The following is a 22,722-nucleotide window of genomic DNA, read 5'->3' on the forward strand; positions in this document are numbered from 1 at the left end:
TAATGATGGCCATTCTAACTGGTGTGAGATGGTATCTCACTGTGGTTTTGATTTGCATTTCTCTGATGGCCAGTGAAGATGAGCATTTCTTCATGTGTTTTTTGGCTGCATAAATGTCTTCTTTTGAGAAGTGTCTGTTCATGTCCTTTGCCCACTTTTTGATGGGGTTGTTTGTTTTTTTCTTGTAAATTTGTTTGAGTTCATTGTAGATTCTGGATATTAGACCTTTGTCAGATGAGTAGGTTGCAAAAATTTTCTCCCATTCTGTAGGTTGCCTGTTCACTCTGATGGTAGTTTCTTTTGCTGTGCAGAAGCTCTTTAAAACTAACACACTTTTAAAAGACACAATTGCCTGTATATTTTTCCAGTTTTATTCCTGCACAATCATCCTAGGCATACTCGTTGGCAAACTGTTCTTAACATAACCTTACTTCTATGTCATTACATATTTTCCTACAATATTATCTGTAGCAGTTGAGGAATATTGCCTTATCTGATTGTGCCATAATTTATTTAACCACTACCTTCACCGATTATTGATTGGTTTGCTGCCAGCTGCTCTGCTAGAAATAAGTTAATCCAACAAGGCCCTGCTTTTTGGAGCCACAGGCTAGCAGAAAATGAAGACATTGAGCCAGTCAGTTCGGATGTGTTGAGTGTTAACAAGGGGTAATGTGGGAATTTCTAACAGGGGAGCTGAACCTGGGGGTAGGGAGGGGGTGTCACGAGCAACATTTAAGGCTTTGGTTCTCGAGCTTCACGAACCATCAGAATCCCTGAAGAGCTTGTTAAAACACAGCTCGCTGGGGCCCACCCCAGACCTGATTTGTTAGGTAAGGAGAGGGCTCTGAGAGTCTTTATTTCTAACACGTTCCCAGGTGCTGCCGCTCTTGCTGCTGGTCCAGTAACTACTCTGATTTAAGGAGTTTCTACTTTCTCACTACGATAAGCAACTGGTAATGATATCTTTCTTGTATGCAGCCCTGTTTATCATGAAGAAATAGTGTAATGGATAAGAACAGAGTTTCTGGAAATAAGGGCTGTGTGTGCTGGCTCATGCCTGTAATCCCATCACTATGGGAGACTGAGGTGGGCAGATCACCTGAGGTCAGGAGTTTGAGACCAGCCTGGCCAACATGGTGAAACCCCATCTCCACTAAAAATACAAAAAAATTAGCTGGGCTTGGTGGTGCACACCTGTAGTCCCAGCTACTCGGGAGGCTGAGGCAGGAGAATCACTTGAACCCGAGAGGCGGAGGTTGCAGTGAGCTGAGGTCATGCCACTGCACTCCAGCGTGGCCAACAGAGCAAGACTCCATCTCAGAATAAAAAAAAAAAAGCCAGGCATGGTGGCACGTGCCTGTAGTCCCAGCTACTCGGGAGGCAGTACCTTTAGCCTTTGCAGGAGGCAGGAGAATCGCTTGAACCTGGGAGGTGGAGGCTACAGTGAGCCGAGATTGTGCCACTCCACTCCAGCCAGGGCAATAGAGCGAGACTCCATCTGGAAAAAACAAAAACAAAAAACCACAAAAGAAATAAAAGAGCAGAGATTCTGGAAATAGATGACATGTGTTCGTAACTCTGGCTCTACCACATAACCCATGACTCAGTTTTCTGATCTGTAAGAAGGGCTGATTGTGAGGATTATGTGGATTCACTAACATAAAAAGCACTTAGAACACGGCCTGGCACAGAAGAAACAGTACCTGTGTTTGCTATTATTGTCGTTGTTTCTTTAAACTAAATTCCCTGAGTAGAATTTCTGGTTTCAAGAATAGGCAGAAATGTAGGATTTTCAAAATATGCTGCCAAGGTCATCACCGGAAAGAGTTTTAACGTTAAATCATCTAGAGCACTGGTTCTCAACGTGTGGTTCCTGGGACTGGCAGCCTCAGCATCACCTGGGGACTTCTAGAAATGCAGATTCTCAGGCCTCACCCCTGACCTACCAAGGCAGTTGCTGATTTCTACCAAAGTGTGAGCCAGTGTTCCAGAATGTCTTTGGGCTTCTGTTCTCAGGAGCAGTAGGACTGTGTCATTGCGCTGTTTAGCCCTGTGTTTCCTATTGATGTTGCTCAGGTGGGTTGGAGGAGGAAGATTAGAGTCCAGGGTTGCTCTAGGCAAGTTAGCTACTCTACTACGTGTGGACTCACAGTCGGGGCTTCACCTGGGGCCACAGAGGGTCAGGGAGGGGCCTGTGTGGGAAATCTTCGATTCCTGCTAGCTTGCAACACCAAGTCAAACCTCCTTAAACCTCCATGCATCCTTTTCATGACAGGGTTGCTGCTTTAAGGGTAGAGGGTTTCGGTCAGCGTCTGTGTTAACACACTAATTTAATGGTTATCAGGTAAGGCTGGTTCCTTAGTAGGGTGGGGGAGGGAGGCTCCATGAATTCCTTGGTTGACTGGCATCCTCAGCTTTGTCATCATCCCACAGTCACTGGAGGGCGAAGGCAAGAAGCAACAGTGAAAGCCACTTAAGCAAGCCCCTTTGACTTAATGTTTGATTTTAGGCTATGTGTTGATCTGCTCGGGCCGCCACAACAAAGTATCACCGACACGGTGGCTTAAACAACAGACATTTTTTCACAGTTCTGGATGCAGAAGTCCAAGATCAAGGAGCCACGACAGGGCTGGTTTCTCCCAGGGCCTCCCTCCGTGGCTTGCAGATGCCACCATCTTCCTGTGTCCTCACATGGCCTCTCCTCTGTGCCATTCCAGGGACATGCATCCCTGGGGTCCCTTTCTGTGTCCAAATTTTCTCCTTGCATAAGGAGACCAGTCAGCCTGGATTAGGGCCCAGCCTAAGAGCCTCATTTTAACAGAATCACCTCCTTAAAGGTCTTATCTCCAAATACAGTCACATTCTGAGACAAGGGGACTAGAACTTCAACATATGAAATTTGGGGGTACACAGATCAGCCCATACCAGGCTACTCTGTGGCAGAGAGAGAGAGAGAGAGAAGGAGAATAGAATAATAAGTAGAGACCGGAACCCTGGAGAAGGCTAGTAATTCAGGAAATTAGGTATAATAACAATAAACTCTAAAGACAATGACTGTGTCTGCTCCCCTGACTGAAGGGAGACAGTGGCTCATGAATTGAGGCCTTGACAAAAAAGTAACTGCATACTTAAAGAACTCCCTAAGGTTTAACGCAATTGCTGCCAAGTCCCCCAGGTTATATCCAGAGCTCTGCAGCTTGTCAGGGGCAGGGTCTGGTGGTTGATGGCCTCTGCACTTGGCCCCCTTGGGCCTAAGTTTCCTCTCCATATGTGACTGCTCTGTGACCTTTATGAGCCCCAGTTTCTTCACTGGTACAGCTGGCATGTACGAGTACGTAGTCATATGGCTGCTGGGAAGACTGAACTGGACAATCCACGTAAAGGGATTAGCATGGTACCTAGCACATTGTAAACACTCAGTAAAAAGCTATTTTAAAAAATTGCTGCACCTATCATGCTCCAGATTTAACATGACCCCAAATGAAACCGATTAAGTTTCATTCATTTCTCCATCTAGGCTTTCAAACAATCATTATTAAGGAAAATATTTATTATAAATGCCATACATGTTCAATAGTTTTTTTTTTTTTTTTTTTTTTTGAAGTCAAATATACAAGACTATGAAGAAAATGTGAAAACCTGTCTCTCAACACTTCCCTGGTCTGGCTTCAAATCCTGGCCTAGTCCTTTATAGGATAACTGATCTTAATTAAACAAATTATCTGACCTCTCGGGGCCCCAGTTACCCCAACTGCAAGTGGAAATAGTAAAATCCCAACTTCATGTCATCACAAAGACTAAATGAGCTGATGCATGCAGTCAAAGTGGGAAGGAAGCCTGGGGCTGGCACATGGCTGGCATACGGTATAAGCACGGTAAATGCTAGCAGGTGTCATGGCTGCTTTCACCACCAGCATCATAAACTTTTGTGCAGGGTGCAAAGGAGAGCCTGGGCTGGATGGCAGGAGGGGTGTGGATGGCGTCCCTGGGTCTCCTGGGCCTCCCGGACATAAAGGTGACACAGGAGAAGACGGCTACCCTGGAGGACCAGGTAGAGTTTCAGTCTCTCCCTTTTTCTCTGACACTGTAAACCTTAGAGTTGTATACAAAATCTCTGATCTCTCAAGTGGCTTTCCAAACTGGATCCTATTCAGATCATTTGCCTTAGATGCCGACTCATCAGGTATCAGAGACAGAAACAATGAGAACAGAGTGGGATGCATCTCTTATGTTCTAACTGATGTTAAACTATCATAAAACCTAGACAAGGCCCTGCATCCTATTCAGTATTTTCCCAAACTGCTATACATCATCATCAAAGTCTTGGCCATTTCTGCGGTTCACTTTTCAAGGTCATGAAGGGACGGTCAGCCTGGTGGCTGTGGGATCACACTTAAGAGGCTGTGATGAAGACCTCAGGGACGGTGTGTGTGTTCTCACCCTCTACAAGTGGCCAAATTGCCTGGTTTCCTGAGTTCACTTCATCTTATAGCCATTAGTACACTGATGTAGAAAACAGCATTCTTTCTTAAAAAAAATAATAAAAGGGAAGTAGTGTTGGGCAAAGGGAGATATGACTCTACAGAATAGGTGTGTGAAACAATGCATCAAGTCGCTTGTTAGATGTATGGATCCAAAGAGCCCGAGACACAATCCCATCTCCAGGGAGTACCTGGCCAGGGGTGCAAACTCCTGTACCAGGTTAGTAGTGAGTAGAAATGAATGAGGAGGGCTGAGTGGGGTCTGTAGCAAAATGGAGCTTTGGCTAAAAGCTGCAGCTCAGCTCCTGCCAATTATAGTCTACAAAAATGTGGGCCTACACTCTGCTCTTTTCAAGTTCAAAATATCAACTTGTAAAATCCTTACAGGCCAAAACACACGAGCAGGCCTGATTCAGTCCACAGGCTACGGCTTTGTCGTCTCTGGTTGACAGTGTAGATGAGGAGAGCCTGCCAGTCTTGCAGAACCAAGGGTAGAACACAAAAACAAAATACCTTTTGGTTTCAATGTCTAACTTCACCTTTTGCTCTTGGCAATAAGAAACAGCTCCTGGCCTTCTGCAATAGTTCAGCCCCTTAGAGGTGCCAAAGGATATAGACCCTGCTCACGTTCTCTAGAACTGTTGATTTCTCATCTGCCAATAAGAATGCTAGAACGAGGCCTTCCTTCCATTTCCCTCTCTTCTCAAAGAAGACAGCCAAACTTGTAGATGTGGATCCCAAGCCTTTGGCTTTCTCAGAATGGAACTGACAATATGCTGGAACCAGGGAAGAGGTCTGGGAGTTGTAAGAAAGACCGACTTTGGGGAGCACTTGCTCCCCAGTTCAGTCTGGGGAGTCCACACTTGGGGTGTGTCATTACACTGTCCTCATTCTTTTCTTCCTAGCGTATTTCATAACTTACCTTTTTGTTATGCTTATTCTTATTTCTCTTCCTCAAGTGTAATGCAAGCTCTATGAGGGCAGGGATTTTCCTCTGTTTTCTGTCTTTATGCTAATGTAGCCCAGACACCTAGGAGTTGCTTGGAACAAATACTTGCTGAATGAGTTGTTGTGTGTACCGCAGCTGTGTAGCTGTGTACATTCCAGAAGGCGGGGAGGGGCTGAGTCATGCTCCCCTCTGCTCCCTGAGTGCTTAGCACAGTGCCAGAACAGAGGTGCTTAACCTATTTGTTAAACCGGACCCCCTAACCTGCCTTCATTTTTTTTCCTTTGTTCCTTCAGGGCCTCCTGGTCCCATTGGGGATCCTGGGCCCAAAGGGTTTGGCCCTGGATACCTCAGTGGCTTCCTCCTGGTTCTCCACAGTCAGACGGACCAGGAGCCCACCTGCCCCCTGGGCATGCCCAGGCTCTGGACTGGGTATAGTCTGTTATACCTGGAAGGGCAAGAGAAAGCTCACAATCAAGACCTTGGTATGGATACAGGATCGCCCATCTCCATTGCCTGAAGAGTAAAATTTGGGGTTAATTTTACTGATTCATCAACACCTTAAATGATCACTAACCTTATATGGGATTATCTTACTTTTTTAAAAAAACACTAGCATGGTCATTCTCAGCTAATCCTTTAAACTTATGATCCTATGAAGTGTCAAAGAAGCTCATTCTGGCTATAATTATTATCTGGCTATAATAAGTACATTATTATCTGGCTAATAATAAGTATATTATTAGATTTATAAAAATGATTCTTCCTCAGTAAGTTAAATGTAACTCTGTTATCAAATGTAGTTTTTGCTTCCAAATGTAAATTAACCAGAATGTGGTCGGTTCCTGTACTTATATGTAAAATGGTGCAGCCACAGCACCCTGATGGTTATGTTATGGCACTTGCCAGCATCAACTCCCTATCCTACTCCAATTTAAATTACAGAACTTTATTTTGAGGGTCATCTTTTGGTGCTCCTTGTCACTCCTCCCGTCCCCTCCCCTCCCCTCCCTTCCCCTCCTCTCCTCTTTTTTTTTTTTGAGATAGAGTCTTGCTTTGTTGCCCAGGCTGGAGTGCAGTGGCACAACCTTGGCTCACTGGAACCTCCACCTCCAGGGTTCAAGCGATTCTCCTGCCTCAGCCTCCTGAGTAGCTGAGACTACAGACTTGTGCCACCATGCCTGGCTAATTTTTGTATTTTTAGTAGAGCTGGGGTCTTGCGGCCAGGTGGGTCTTGAATACCTGACCTCAGGTGATCTGCCTGCCTTGGCCTCCCATAGTGCTGGGATTACAGGTGTGAGCCACCGTGCCCAGCCCTTGCCAATTTTCAATAGTAGATTTGCAAGCTGCAGGGACTGATTTCAAGTCAAAGGCTTAAGTACCTGGCTGCCGGGAAACAGTCTTTCCAAGAAAATCATGGTTAGAATGGAAGGTGCAGGAAGGATATGCTGATGGGGACAGCTGATGGTGAGGTGCTTGCCATTGCTCTCACTAGGCAGTGACCCCAGCTGTTAATAAGGGTGGTCAAAGAGTGCAAGCCTGGGTTGGCAACTACTTATACATCCCTTGCATTTCTCCTTTGGGTTTGGCTATGGCCTTTCCCATCACAAGGGGCTAGTTTCTGTGAGCACAGGAGAAAGGAGGAAGTGATGTTTAATATCCTGAATCTGTTTCCTTCTCTCCTCCTCTCCCTCTGCCATCAATTTCTTTCCTGCCTGGTCTTTGTGCCATCAGTCTTGCTTCTCCCGCCTTGGTCTAACCAGAGCACACATCTTAAAACTCTGCAGAACTCTTGGGATAAAGTCCAACCTCCTTAACGAGATTGACAAAGGCCACATCCAATGGTCTGATTTATCACGGGACACCCCTGAGACAGACAATACTGACACCCTCTCCTCACAGTCCCTGCACTGAACATGTCTGAGTTCTCTGAGCTCCACGATCCCTTATCTCCAGCCCCCTCTGATGCTATATCTCTCTTTTGAGTAGTCGCTACCACCATCTCCAAGCCTGGCCAAATCCTCTTCATATTTCAAGTCCTAACTTAAAATCACATATTCCAGTTATCCTTCCTTGAGGTCCTGGAACCCCACACTTCTCATTCTCAGGGCTTGTTGTGCTGTAGTTTCATTGCTTGTTTGCTCCTCCAGTTCCCCGCTAGGCCATGAGCTTCCAGAACACAGAGATGTGCTTAGCGCCCACCTCCAGCACCTGGCCCCTTGCTTGGCTCATGAGTAAGGGATGAAGGGATGAGGGCTGGCCCGCAGGACCAGGGAGGTGTCAGAAATGGCTTCCCCACCACAGAAGTAGGCTTTGGCAAGGGTCTCCAGATTCCAGAACATGTCTGCAAAGGCCAAATGGAGGAAGGAAGGTTTTGGGAACATGGGGTGCTTGGACACCAGCTGTCTCTTCTTCCCTCCCAAGGTCTGGCAGGGTCTTGCCTTCCCGTGTTTAGCACGCTGCCCTTTGCCTACTGCAACATCCACCAGGTGTGCCACTATGCCCAGAGAAACGACAGATCCTACTGGCTGGCCAGCGCTGCGCCCCTCCCCATGATGCCACTCTCTGAAGAGGCGATCCGCCCCTATGTCAGCCGCTGTGCGGTATGCGAGGCCCCGGCCCAGGCGGTGGCGGTGCACAGCCAGGACCAGTCCATCCCCCCATGTCCACAGACCTGGAAGAGCCTCTGGATCGGGTATTCATTCCTGATGGTGAGTCCTGTGCCCTTGAACCCTGGCACATTCACCATTTCCTAACACCTTCTCCTGCCATTTCTCCCTGGATTGGACAGTAATTCTGAGCATTCTGCACTTAGGACATAAGGTCACGGGGGCTGTTGCAAACCACAGCCTGTTGGGATGCAGGGCCATTATCTTTTAAAAACACTTGTGATTGATTTTGATCACATTGGTAGAATTTAGAAGATGAATCTGCTTCAGCCATCAGTGAAACTGGAGCCGATTTGTGTGCATACTCACCATGCTGACTACGACTCCTTTTCAGTGCTTGTATTTTGTTCTTTATGGAATAATCTAAGGAAAAATGTTAAGATCAGACCCAAACCTGGGCATGTCCCTGATTGGGTCTGGGGTTGTCTGTGTGTGTCTGAGCCTTAATTCTCTCTTGTTTTCTGGGTAGCACACAGGAGCTGGGGACCAAGGAGGAGGGCAGGCCCTTATGTCACCTGGCAGCTGCCTGGAAGATTTCAGAGCAGCACCATTCCTTGAATGCCAAGGCCGGCAGGGAACTTGCCACTTTTTTGCAAATGAGTATAGCTTCTGGCTCACAACGGTGAAAGCAGACTTGCAGTTTTCCTCTGCTCCAGCACCAGACACCTTAAAAGAAAGCCAGGCCCAACGCCAGAAAATCAGCCGGTGCCAGGTCTGCATGAAGTATAGCTAGAGAATGCGAAATTCACCAACATGTGGCCAAGAGAAACTTCCTAGGGGGCTAAGACTTCCTAGACTGTGCTAAGAGACGTCATGGTGCTCATTTTGGACTCCCTTTCAGTGGTTCCTTCTGTCTTGTCGTGGTTATTCCCAGAGTCCTCTGGTTCCTTACACATTAAGCAAATGCTGCATGGATGGATTTGTTTGGACCTCCCAATCTAGATGGAACCTAGATACTCTTATTTTACTGAGGATGACTGAAGAACTGGCTTGATTTAAAAATATGCTAATTCCCAGAAAGGCAAGTAGATGATAAAGGCCAGATTACAAATTACATTACTGAAAACTTCATTCGTGGGTTAATAGTATCGGAAACAATTGAAGTCAATTACTCTATAATACAGTGGGCTTCTGGATGGATTTTACAGGAAAAATTAAACAGGTCAATGAATGAAACTAGAAAGCAGAGATTTTCAACATTTCAAAATGATTTCCTCTGTAACCTATTTTTCCATATACTTTAAATAATGATAAAACCACGACCCAAACAGATATTTTTTTTTAAAGAAGAAAAAAAAATTCACACTGCCAGCATTAACAGTTCATTTCAAAGGAGAATGAATCACGATGGCAGGAAGGCCGAGAGTCGCCGTATTCCAGAGATGCGACATTAGCATAAACACATCACAGATGAATATAAAACATTATGTTCCCTTCTGCATTTTTCAGAGAATAGAAATGCCTACTTTGGCAACCCTTTTGAAAAGTAGCAATTATGGAAAAAAAGAATTCAATAAGAGATCAGGAGCCTAAAAGCTATTAGTGAATATTAAGGTAGTTATTCACAAAAATCGACTCCCCATTGCAGTGAACTTCCAGACAGACCGCTTTTCCCCAGTCGGGGTCCGGCGTGTCACCCGTGTGTGCGTGCGTGCTAATGGGACTGGCGCTACATGGGGCTCACTCAGGCAGGCACATGCTTCATACAAAGCCTCTCACTCCCCTCCCCAGGACAGCCTGCACAGCTTCTTGCACTCATAACGGACACTTTTCTCCACACACATAATGGCAGCTCACACGGGGACGTGACAGAGCTATCATTATGCACTTGGGAGAAAATTAAGGGCCGACTTAATTAAACTTAGGTAAGAAGATTCATTTAAGTCAGGGTTACCCCATCAGGAGGACATGGCACTATCTTTAAACGAAACAAAGACAATTTATAATTTGAATTTTACGCTCCCGTGGTTGGCTGTTACAGGAGCATCCCATTTTTGCCAATTTTAAAGACATTCTTATATTTTATATCAGTCTTGTACCAAGGCAACAGTTTGACATTTGGCATTAGTATTTTCTAAAGTTTAGAATGTGTGTCAATTTATAGTGAGTATTTTTTCTGTAAAGCAAAAGATCCCTTTTTCTATTTTGCTAGGAATTTGGTGATCTAATCCTAAATTTAAAAGATTTGTTGGAAAAAATTTTTAGGAAACTCACCTTCCTCATCTAAAAGACATTTTAGAGAAAACTACAGAAATTTCTCATGAGCATGACACTCATTTTAGTGCTTAGTTTCCATGCACTTAAAAATAATTGAGAAGAAAAACTCAATTAAAATTTTGTTTATAAGAAATGTTTTCCTTGCCAAACTTTGATTTGTAAAGAGCTCTTATATGCAGAACACATTTCAAATGAGTTTTGCTATGGGCTCTCCCCAGGGTGGCAATTTATTTTAAGAATATTTTCTGGTAAAAAGAAAAATGTGTATTTTAAGATGAAATATTTTCTTGACGTAGCAGAATATTTCCTAGTTCATTTGACCCATTTGATATTTTTTAAACCATGCTCTGGCATGTTGAATATTTTTGTGCACCTAAAACTTAAGCCAATTTCAATCTTATTTGTGACTACCTTTCTCCTTCCAAAAAAGCTTTATCTATTACCAAAAGTCAACCCTCCTAAAAGTTCAACTTGTTCATCTTGAACTTGGCCTGAGAACATTTTCTGGGAAGAGGTAAGGGTGACAAATGGAACATCAGAAACATATCTTACTTGCTAATTATTTTAAACACTTTAATGTTGGTATTAGAATATTATCTTCATAAGTTAATAAATAAGTAAAAAAAAACCAAAACCCACACAAACACAGACTAAATTATGTAGACAGTTTACAGTGAGCTTGGGAAGGTATCAGACTGTTCAAAATGTTAGTAAGACAAGAGCTGTCTTAATTGCAGCATTAACACTGCCCTCTAATTTTACAAAAGTATTTTAAAGGACCAAAAGGGCAGAAAAATAGGAAAAATAACTTCTTGGAATAGAAGATCCTGTTATCTTAAACCATTATTTTCTTCACCTGGTTATATATCACTGTGCCTTCAATTACCCTTTCTCTGTGGAGGTGATGAACAAAGCTTGTGAGTTGTTCTCCTGACCCATTATTGGAGATGATCCTTATCAAACCCTCCTCTCCCTGTCTCCCCACCAACCTTGTAGACTGGAACGTGTCTAGATTGCCCTAATGGGAATTGTCCTGTGCCCAGCTGGAAATCTGGGATGCTTACTTCTGGGTTCTGATTCTCAGTAAGTAAGCGGAGCCCATTCATCCAGGCAGGTTTCCATGCTATGAGTGGCCCTTTCGTTCTGCTCTCACACTCCCCACATTGAAAGCTGAGTCATCACTGCTTTGGATGGCTACCTCCTCTTTAGCCCCATGCCCGTCTCACACAGCCTTTGTCTTCCACCTCCACCCTTGCAGTAGGCATCTCCCAGCTGGTGCCTTAGTTTCAAATCCCAGTTGCCATCTAAGATCCACCCAAACTTGATTTTGTCACCCTCTGGATTAGAATCCTTCTATGACTTTGCTGCCCATGAAGTCCAAATGACTTCCTATGGGGTGAAAGGTCCAGTGGGGACTGTTCGAGGGTTCCCTCTAGGAGTATTTATTTCCTGTCACGATGAACTGTGTGCAGCTCTGCAGACACTCCCAGCACCTCTTCGACTTTGCTCCTGCTTCACCAGTGATGTCCTCCCTGGGGTCAGTTTACCCTGTGTGGGAGGTGAATTCCCTGGGGGAAACTTAGGCTCCCTTCTGCTGCTCTTGTGCAGTGCACGGGGCTGTCCTCATTTTCTCCTTTCCCCCTTGCTTCTTTAACGTCTCAGTGCACTTCCTTCATTCCATTGCCAAAATGCAAGCCCCTTGAGGGCAGGGACCATGCTTGACTCATATCTGTATGCCTAATGCCTAGCACAGAGTTGAACACATTACTGCCAATTCATTTTTTTCAATGACAATTCCATAAACATCATTAGGCATTAGGTGTTTAGCTCTGCATATAAGGTCTTCATCAGCAAGATGGTTACAAGTATAAACCACTTCCTACTTCAGAATATTTTAATATTCAACATATCTGTATACCCACATTCTCTTGTTATAATTATTGCCAGAAAGCCAATTGATAAGCTTTCAATGGGCTTATCACACCCCTCCAAAAATAGATTTTTGTTTTTTCTATAAACAGAAATTTCAGAAATGAGATTTGAGAGATCTGACTGAGAAGACCCTTCAGTAAAATGTGACATGACTTACCTTATGCTGTAATCTGTATTCCCTCAGGATTTAAGAGCTTCCTAGCATAAAATCTTTGCTAAACGTTTGTATACATGTTATTGGTGCTCCAAAAAATAGTCAATGGAATGGTGCACTACAATTGGGCTTTATCATCTTACTTTGAACCTCATGTAGGTTATAGTAAAGCAAACCATTCAGTGTGTTCCAGGAAATTATATTAGATCTGTGTTTCTATCAGCTCACTGGAATAATCTGATAATTGTTACATTTACTTGGTATGGCTGCAAGAATAGTGGAAAGAGGAGGACTTGAGAGTTGGTCGAACCCAGGTTTGAAATCTGGCTTAGTCATTTTTCAGCTGTTATCCTGGGTGAGTTTTGCCAACTTTCTTAGCTTCATTTCTCTCATTAATACGGTGGGACATAACAGCTACTCTTGCATTGAAAATTAAGTTAGATTACCTGTCTAGCATACCCATCATCATACACTTACTATGGTCACATTTTGTATTTAAAATAAACTAATACGAAAAATATTTTTTTTACACAGAATTATGATTCTCACAGGGTATATAAATTACTGATTAGAATTATTTATATGTGGCCAATTCTTAATGTCATTGGGAATGCTGTTTCATTTCAATCCTCAAAGTTACTGTAGCACAGAAAATATCACAATTTCCTGCAGGGACATTATCAGTAAGTTCTGCAGGGAACAAACAATTGACATTAAAAATCAGTACTCTGCAATTGTCACTGTTATTATCTGCTAGAAATTCTGCATAATGCATTTTAAACCACCAAGGCTGGCTGCCACATCCATGTGAAATGCTTGAATTTTATGGTGCTTAAATATTTAATGATTCATGGGAAAAATGTGAAATGTGTCTAATAAATTGCATCCCTTTCTCTAGCCTCTGGTTGTAAAGTTAAAGACTTTCAGCATGTAACTAACTTTTGCAAGATGCCTGGTCTGCCATCGGCACTTAAATCTTTGTTGTATTACGATTTATAATATGGTTCATTATATATAAAATTCTGTGATGACTTCCAAAAACAACTGTGTTTTATCTGGTGCATTTATTTTCTTTCAAGCCAATGCAGGTTTACTTTTTTTTTCTAGCTTACATTGTAATGTGGCTCACACTTGTGGAAGTGTGAACTGCAGAAGGGAAGAGTGTAGGCTGGAAAGGATGGGATTCGGAGGCTCTTGGAAACACTGTTCTATGCACAGTGATGGGGCGCAGAAGAGAAATGAAAGCAGGCCTCAGGGGGAAGGGCTGTATCAACCCCAGGGGAGCTGCTTGGGCAGTGGTCAGTGGGCATGGGGCTTACACCCTCTTGGCCTCAGCTGTCTCATTAGTTGAGTGAGAATAAGACCACCTGCTTCACAGCATTGTTGGGAGGATTCAAGGTGTCAAAGTCAACTACAGATTTATGAAACCAAAGATATTGTTACTTTTAACCACCGTGACTTGAAGTCAGGAGTTAGGTATTGATTACATTTCTCTTTACAGCCAAACATGGGGATAGGTGGAGTGCAGATATTCAATAACTGCTTTGTGGACTTCTTATTTTTTTTTTAAGAGACACAGTCTTGCTCTGTTGCCCAGGCTGGAGTGCAGTGGTACAATCACAGCTCACTGGAGCCTTGACCTCGCAGGCTTGAGTGATCCTCCTGCCTCACCGTCCCCAGTAGGTGGGCTACAAGCATGTGCTACTGTGCCTGGTTAATTTCTAATTTTTATAGAAGCAGGGTCCTGCTCTGTTGCCCAGACTAGTCTTAAACTCTTGGCTTCAAATCATCCTCCTGCCTCAGCCTCCCAAAGCATTGGGATTACAGGCATGAGCCACTGCACCCAGCCTTGGACTTACTTTTAAGTAGGAAGGAACTTCATTGGTATTTGGGCCAACCTTTTACCTGATAGAGAAAAAAGGGTACTCAACTAACATTCCCTGACCATCTATGTGACAGGAGCAGTACTGGCTCTGCTATATATGCTTCCTCTCAACCCTACAGCTGTCCTGTTTTGCAGACAAGGAAACTGAGCTTTAGAGAGAATAAGTAACTTCTTTAAGGTCAGTCACCATCTAGTAGAATCCAAACCCTCGTCTGTCTGTTCTTAAAGATAATGCTTTTACCCTTTACTCCATTACCTCCCAGGGGCTTTCCCCATTTGTGAATTGGTTAGAAAACAGAGGGTCTCACATAGAGGTGTCCTGGATTGCTCCTGTCACTGCAAAGCTCCTTGTTTTACAGGTTCTAAGGTAGCCCATCCAGCTCAGCTTGGAGACTGTCGCAAGCTGTTCTGGAGGGAGGGGGTGAGGGACCTGTGAGGACAGAGCTATTTTGAGGGATCCCAGAGGCCTATATCTCAGGGTCAACTGAAAACCAGCCATGTCTCCTGTATTAGTTCACTTTCATGCTGCTGATAAAGACATACCTGAGACTGGGCAATTTACAAAAGAAAGAGGTTTATTGGACTTACAATTCCACGTGCCTGGGGAGGCCTCACAATCACGGCAAAGGTGAAAAGCACGTCTCACATGGTGGCTGACAAGAGAAGAGAGCTTGTGCAGGGAAACTTCCCTTTTCAAAACCATCAGATCTCGTGAGACGTATTCACTATCACGATAACAGCGTGGGAAAGACCTGCCCCCATGATTCCATGATCTCCCACCAAGTCCCTCCTGTTAGGCAACAGGGGTACCTTAATGGCGCCGGTTCCGGGTTCTTCTCCCCTCCTTGACCGGGCACTGTCTCAACCCGCCAAAGGAGGGCCAATCAGAAGCATCTCCTGCCTTCCCTTGGGCCCGCCCCACGTAGGCCCAAGGGATATAAAACCCAGCACACCAGCAGCTCTCTCTCTCTCTTCTCTTCTCTCTCTCCCCTGCGCGACCTGACCTCTACCTCTCCAATAAAGATCTCTTGGCTGCCACCGGTGTCATCTCTGACTAGCCTGTCACCCTTCATTTTGGTGCCGTGACTCGGATTGGGATTCCCCACCTTTAGGTGGGACCCCGATCCCCTTCCCAGGCTCATTCTAGACCTCCGGCCAGCCTTCACCCATTTTCCTGTTCACCGAGCTCTTCGCCCACCACCGGCCTCATCTTGGTAAGTTTTCCCCTCCCGGGCCTACCTCTCGGGCAAATCGCCAGACCCTAGCCGCTCCCGTGACGGACACATTTTGCCTGACACCCTTACGGCAGTGGTAGGCCCCTATCATTCACTTCCACCTCGGCCTGCAGGGAACAGAGTTTTCTCCCTCTCCTCCTTGCGTCTCTGGCCTGGGCCCCTCTCCTTCACTCGTTAAAATCCTGGTACCAGGTGACCCATGGCCTCCCGCCTCTCAGAGGCTCCTCAGTCCTTCCGTTTCGGTGACGATCGATCCGGAGGCTCCAACTCACTCCGCGGCAAGCAGCCAGCAGGGGACGCCCTGCCTAGCTCGTCGCCGTCTATTCCTTCCTCTCATTATGGGAGGCTCTGCGTCCCTGCCGGCTGACTCCCCCCTACAATGTCTTTTAAATAATTTGTCAGCCCTTGGCCTCGCCTCAGACATCAAACCAAAATACCTAATTAAATTTTGCACTCAAAACTGGCCCACCTATCCCCTAGACAACCAAAACAAATGGCCTCCTTATGGCTCTCTCGATCCTAATCTTCTTCGGGATCTCTACAACTATTGTGTGCGAACAGGAAAATGGGTAGAGATCCCATATATTCACGGCTTCTTCCTCCTATGGGACAGACCTAACCTCTGCCTCCCTTGTGAACCCCAACAGCTCCTTGTCACACTTAAACTGCCAACCCCTCCCTCTGCCCCCGACTTCGACCCAGCCGACGAGCTCCCCCCATACCACCACCCTCCGCCCCGCCTTCAGGCCGCCGCCCAACCCCAACACCCGACAGCTTCCCCTCCCCCAACTTCTGCCTCCTCACCCTCCTCACTGCCTGCTCTCTCCTCGTCGTTTAGCCCTCCCATTACTCGCTCAAAATCTTCCCACCCTGTTCTCGCCCCCCTCAGAGAAATGGCTGGGGCAGAGGGCATCGTTCGTGTCCACATCCCTTTCTCCATAGCTGACCTATCTCAAATTGAAAAACGTTTAGGTTCTTACACCTCTAACTCTTCTTCATGCATCAAAGAATTTCAGTACCTTTGCCAAGCTTATAGCCTCACCTTCCATGACATCTACACAGTCCTTTCTAACACCCTTCTTCCTGAAGAGCGTAGGCGAATTTGGGAACATGCTCGCGCTCATGTAGATGAGGTCCACCAAACAGCCCCAGCCCTGCCACTGGGGGCACAGGCGGTGCCAGAACAGGAGCCCAACTGGGACTATAATACACAAAATGGCACAGCAGCCCGAGACCATTTCGCCACTTGCCTAATAGCTGGACTGAGTAAAGCAGCTCAGAAGGCAGTCAATTTTGAAAAATTTCATGAAATAATACAGGACAAACATGAAAACCCCTCCGCTTTCCTTGACCGCCTTACAAAGGCACTTCAACAATATACCACTATAGATCCTGAAACCCCCGACGGTAGACAACTCCTCATGTCCCACTTCTTCGCCCAAAGCTTCCCTGATATCCGAAACAAATTAAAAAAGCTAAACAGAGGCCCCTTCACTCCCCAATCCGAGATACTAGCAATGGCGTTCAAGGTCTATCATAACCGGGACGAGAAGGCAAGAAAACAAAAATACCAATTATTAGCACAGGCCCTCCAGGCCCCTTCTCAGCCCATAATAAAATCACACAGCCACAAGGTGTCGTCTGGCCATTGGCCCATACACGAGCCCCCTGGGCCCTGTTTTAAATGTGGAAAGGAGGGACATTGGGCCCGGCAGTGCCCAAATCCCAGGCCCCCCAACAAGCCGTGCCCCAAATGCCACCTGTCTGGCCACTGGGCCGTAGACTGCCCTGGCTCCTGAAGGGGAGCCGGGCCAGCCTCCAGCTCTACACTCGACCTCCTAGGTCTGGCCATTGAAGCTTGACGGGGCCTTGGGACTCCTCTCCCGACACAGATCATCACCGCTCAGGAGCCCAGGGTCTCGTTAACAGTAGACGGATGCTCTATCACATTTCTCCTTGACACCGGAGCTACCTTCTCGGTTTTAAGGGAATTCTGGGGTGTCACTTCCCTTTTTGGATCTCCTATAGTCAGGGTTGGAGGCCAAACCATACGTCCGAGAGCCACCCCTCCTCTCTCTTGCACCTTCTCTGGCCACATATTTTCTCACTGGTTCCTAGTCATGCCCCAATGCCCCCTTCCCCTACTAGGAAGGGATATCCTCTCTAAATTCAAAACCTCTATCACCTTTAATCCAGCCACCCCCCCAAAATCCACCTCACTTATTGCCCTAGTTGCTGATTCCATATACCAGGCTCCTGCTCCTCCTCCGCCTTCGCTCCCAACAGGCATCAATCTTGTAGTTTGGGATACTACCACCCCTTCGTTAGCACTATGCACCCCCATACAAATCTCCCTCAAAAATCCACATCACTTTCCCAGCCAACCCCAATATCCTCTCCCCACCTCTAGTCTGAGGGGATTACAACCAGTTATCTCCGATCTCCTCAGGAAGGGGTTCCTTAGACCAACCCACTCTCCATTCAACACCCCCATTCTTGCAGTAAAAAAATCCAATGGCACATTCCGCCTCGTTCAGGACCTCAGGCTCATTAATGAAGCTGTTAAACCCATTCACCCCCTAGTCCCCAACCCCTATACTCTCTTCTCAATTCCTCCAAGCGCCACACACTTCTCAGTGGTCGATCTCAAGGATGCTTTCTTCACCATTTCTCTCTCCCCCTAATCACAAGATCTCTTTGCTTTCACCTGGACTGACCCAGACACCAAACAGTCACAACAACTGACATGGACCGTTCTTCCCCAAGGGTTCAGAGAGCCCTCACATTTTTGGCCAAACCCTAGCTTCAGACCTAAAAACACTGAGACTTCCCCAATCCGTCCTCCTGCAATATGTAGATGATCTCCTTTTGTGCAGTCCTTCTCTAGCCGTCTCCCAGGCCGACACTACTTCCCTTCTCAATTTCCTCGCAGACAAAGGCTACCGAGTATCCCCTCAAAAGGTCCAACTCTCATTAACACAAGTCACCTATCTAGGAGTCCTTCTCTCTCAAGACTCAAAGGCCATCACACTAGATTGCAAAAGCTTCATCAAAAACCTCCCCGTCCCCAAAACAAAACAAGAAATCCTCTCATTCTTAGGACTAGCAGGCTACTTTAGAACATGGATCCCTAACTACTCCCTCCTAGCAAAACCCCTCTACGACCTGTCTCGAGGAGCCCCATCAGAGCCCACAGACCCCGCAGCCCAACGACCTTTCCACTCACTTCAACAAGCACTGTTAAGAGCTCCAGCTCTACACCTTCCAAATTTAGAAAAACCTTTTGTTTTATATGTCCACGAGCACCGTGGCCTAGCCCTAGGAGTCTTGGGACAAATGCAAGGACCCACATTCGCTGCAGTAGCATATTTGTCCAAACAACTGGACCCCACCGTGCGAGGGTGGGCCCCTTGCCTCTGGGCCTTGGCGGCTGCCTACTTGCTGGTCGTAGAGTCTAAAAAACTCACATTTGGGGCCAACGTTACCATCACCTCCCCCCACCAACTAAAGGACCTTCTAACATACAAGAGCCTGCAAACACTCCCCCCCGCCGCGTCCTGTCACTACTTGTCTCTTTCCTACACGATCCTACTGTTTCATTCCAATCCTGCGTGCCCCTCAATCCCGCCACCCTCTTACCTCTTTCACAAACCCCCCTTTACATAAGTGTATCGAGACTTTAGAGTCCCTCCTACCGTGTCCAAGCCACATCTCTGAAGGACCTTTAGATAGCCCAGATCACATGTGGTTTACCGATGGTAGCTCCTTCTCATTAAACGGACAGCGCCTAGCAGGGTATGCTATAGTCTCCCTAACCCAGACCATCGAAGCAAAGCCCCTGCCCTCCCAAACTACCAACCAACAAGCTGAACTCATTGCAGCCACTCGAGCATTCCAACTGGCAGCAGACTCCTCACTCACACTATACACAGACTCCAAATATGTTTTCCACATCTTACTCTCCCACTCTGCTATTTGGAAAGAGAGAGGACTACTCACAACAAAAGGAACATCTATCACCAATGCTACCTTCATCACATGACTTCTCCAAGCCTCTCTACTTCCTACCAAAATAGGAATAGTCCACTGCAAGTCCCACCAAGCTGACTCGTCCCCAATAACACAAGGCAATAATAAAGCTGACCAAGAGGCAAAACAGGCAGCGCTGTCGTCTCTGCCCCGCACAATCATGATAACAACAAACAGACTTCCAAACCCTTCACAGTACACACAAGACCCTCCACAACACTCACAGCCACCTAACCTCCCAAAGCACACCCTCTTTTCATACCTCCACTCTATCTTCCATACAAGCCCCCAATCATTAAAAACATTTCTAAGCTCCTTCTTCACCCTCGATTCTTCAGATCTACAGTTCCTCCAACAGCTCACATCTACCTGCTCCATTTGTCAACGTACAAACCCACAAACCCCACTAAGGCCAAGACCTTTCCCAACTCACCAATCCAGAGGACATATTCCGGGAAGTGACTGGCAACTAGATTTCACTCATATGCCCCCCGTAAAAAAACCTAGCTATCTCTTAGTCCTCGTAGATACCTTTTCCGGGTGGGCTGAAGCATTCCCGACCACAAACAAAAGAGCCAGCACAGTTGCCTCTATCCTTTTATCAGAAATTATCCCAAGATTCAGAATCCCAACCTCTCTCCAAACTGACAACGGCCCTGAATTCACTTCCCACATTTCACAAGACATAACAACTGCACTTAATATCCCCTGGCACTTCCATATCCCATATCACCCCCAGTCCTCAGGGAAAGCTGAACGAACCAATCACACACTCAAAGAGACCCTTACCAAACTCTCCTTAGAATTACATCTAGACTGGGTTAAGCTATTGCCTACAGCTTTGTTCCGACTCCGAGTTCTGCCAAAAAAGCCTTCCCTTATGTCCCCTTTTGAAATCATGTACGGTTGCCCGGCATTCCCACCTGGCATTGAGCCCACTTCAAAAATAGTCCCAGCAGGCATCAGCTACCCCCTCCTGTCCTTCATCCGTTGTGAGCTATGGAAAAGGCAAGACTGCCTCCTTCCCGATGCCACCCACCTACAACCTCCATTTCCCCACAAGCCAGGAGAATGGGTTTTCTACTCTCTACCAAGCCACACACACAAGTAGCCCCACTAACCCCAAAGTGGAAAGGGCCCCTCCAAATTGTGCTTTGCACCCCTACTGCCGCTAAGCTCCAAGAATCACCAGGGCGTCTAACTCCTTGGCTTCACATTTCCAGGTTAAAACCAGCCACGAACCCGGATCAAACAAGAAGTCTAGCTGCCTCCTCACATTCCACAAAATACACTTGCACACCCATACCTCACAGCCGTCTCAAACTCCGCATTTCCAAAGTGCCATCCCTTCTGCCCATTCCAGAAGCCTAAAGTCCCACCACCATGCATGTTCCTCCCTCTGGGACACTCTTAAACCCCCTCTCATGGCTTGGCTTCTTTCCTTCCTAGGCCCATTACTGGGGGCCCTAGTGTTCTGTGCTCTACTCCCTTGCCTTACTAGGTTCAATACTTAACCAAACATTTAACCAGCTTCTCCTTAGGAACTACCAACTTCTAGCAACGTGTGAAGACACAACTGGCTCTAGAGAAAACCTCACAGAGTGCTGACACCCCGTCCATCAACAGCTCGCCTTCACAAGTTGCCTCTACAAGGGTATGTCTGCTTAAAGCCTCCTACAACCCACACCCTAAATTAAACTGTCATTTTATTTTCCTACAGCTCTATAGCCCACCCCCAGGCTATTAAAGATGGACACTAACTGGTTCCATCAGTTCCTAACCAATCTCCACACCGACAGCTGGCTCATCGATGATCCAACCTTACCTCTAGGGTGGCTCACCGCACTCAACGACCTCTACCTGCAAGGCGGAATCATACTCCTACTATACCCCAACCCTCCCAAGCTAAACTCCCTTCCACTTTCCCCCTCACAATGCCCCTTCTCAGCAGGAAGCAGCCAGATAGATGACGACGCCCACTTTCCATTTTAAACCAATAAAAAGGGAGGAATGTTAGGCAACAGGGGTACCTTAATGGCGCCGGTTCCGGGTTCTTCTCCCCTCCTTGACCGGGCACTGTCTGAACCCGCCAAAGGAGGGCCAATCAGAAAGAAGCATCTCCCGCCTTCCCTTGGGCCCGCTCCACGTAGGCCCAAGGGATATAAAACCCAGCACACCAGCAGCTCTCTCTCTTCTCTTCTCTCTCTCCCCCGTGCGACCTGACCTCTACCTCTCCAATAAAGATCTCTTGGCTTCCACCGGTGTCGTCTCTGACTAGCCTGTCACCCTTCACCTCCCACGACACGTGGGAATTCAAGATGAGATTTGGGTAGGGACACAGCCAAACCATATCACCTCTGGAGCCCCTAGAAACCCAAGGTCAGTCATTTAGGGCAACTGCTCTGAGCTGGAGAAAGGAGGATCTGAAGGCCCTTACTTGATGCTCAGTCACTTCAGCACCAGCCAACTTAGTCATTTTTGTTCTCCCATTTGCCAGCAAGGCAATTCCTTCATACATTATTTCTAGGGGGTAGCTTGCATCATCAGTGATTATATACTTAGTGGTTATAATTTTATCAACCACAGATGAAATTCTCAACCTGTAATCATTTTTATGTTTGATAAAAGTAGGGAAAATTGTATAATGAGGAGTAAAATGTTCTTCTGGTCCCCAAGCAGTCAGTCCACTTTACATGCAATAAATGGTGTAAAATGCACTTGTGCACACTGAAATTTGAGAAGTACTTTGGTGCCTATAAACCACAGGGGACCTGTTAAAATGTAGATTCAGATCATTTGGTCTGGAGAACAGCAGTCTGAATTTGTAGAAGCTCCCAGGTGCTGTGGGCCCTGGGTGCACACCCTGAAGAGCAGAGAGGTTGGCCTTGGTGCTCCTCTGTAACGAGAGTCTGAAGACCTTGTTCAATTGCATTAATAATTATCTGCTACTAAGGATATGCAAGATAGATTTAAATTGTTGAGGGAGAGGATCTTGTAAAGAGACAGTATCTCAAGGTCAGAGGCAGGCAATAACCTGCAAGAATCTCAAGTAAGTATCATGAATCTTTTAAGTTACAAACTTTCGTTTGATTTTTGTTTTTAGAATTTCCAACCAGGCACTAAACAAGTTATCTAAGGGGGAAATAGAGTGAGAGAAAGAAATAGTAATTT

The 22,722-nt window shown here is 46.2% G+C and overlaps 1 protein-coding gene across 1 annotated transcript in view; it reads left to right on the forward strand.

Annotated features, from left to right (window-relative positions):
* Positions 1–10,253, forward strand: part of COL4A4 (collagen type IV alpha 4 chain) — a 171,457-nt gene extending 161,204 nt beyond the window's left edge. Inside the window, exons 45-48 of the mRNA XM_058437866.1 lie at positions 3,938–4,054; positions 5,727–5,915; positions 7,855–8,141; positions 8,569–10,253. Coding sequence (XP_058293849.1) covers positions 3,938–4,054; positions 5,727–5,915; positions 7,855–8,141; positions 8,569–8,832 — 857 coding nt within the window. The 3' untranslated portion in view covers positions 8,833–10,253. The remainder of the gene's footprint in view (positions 1–3,937; positions 4,055–5,726; positions 5,916–7,854; positions 8,142–8,568) is intronic.
* Positions 10,254–22,722: the final 12,469 nt, after the last annotated feature.

This window comes from Hylobates moloch, unplaced genomic scaffold (genome assembly GCF_009828535.3).
Source record: "Hylobates moloch isolate HMO894 unplaced genomic scaffold, HMol_V3 SCAFFOLD_1, whole genome shotgun sequence".
In the NCBI taxonomy this organism is placed as follows: Eukaryota; Metazoa; Chordata; class Mammalia; order Primates; family Hylobatidae; genus Hylobates; species Hylobates moloch.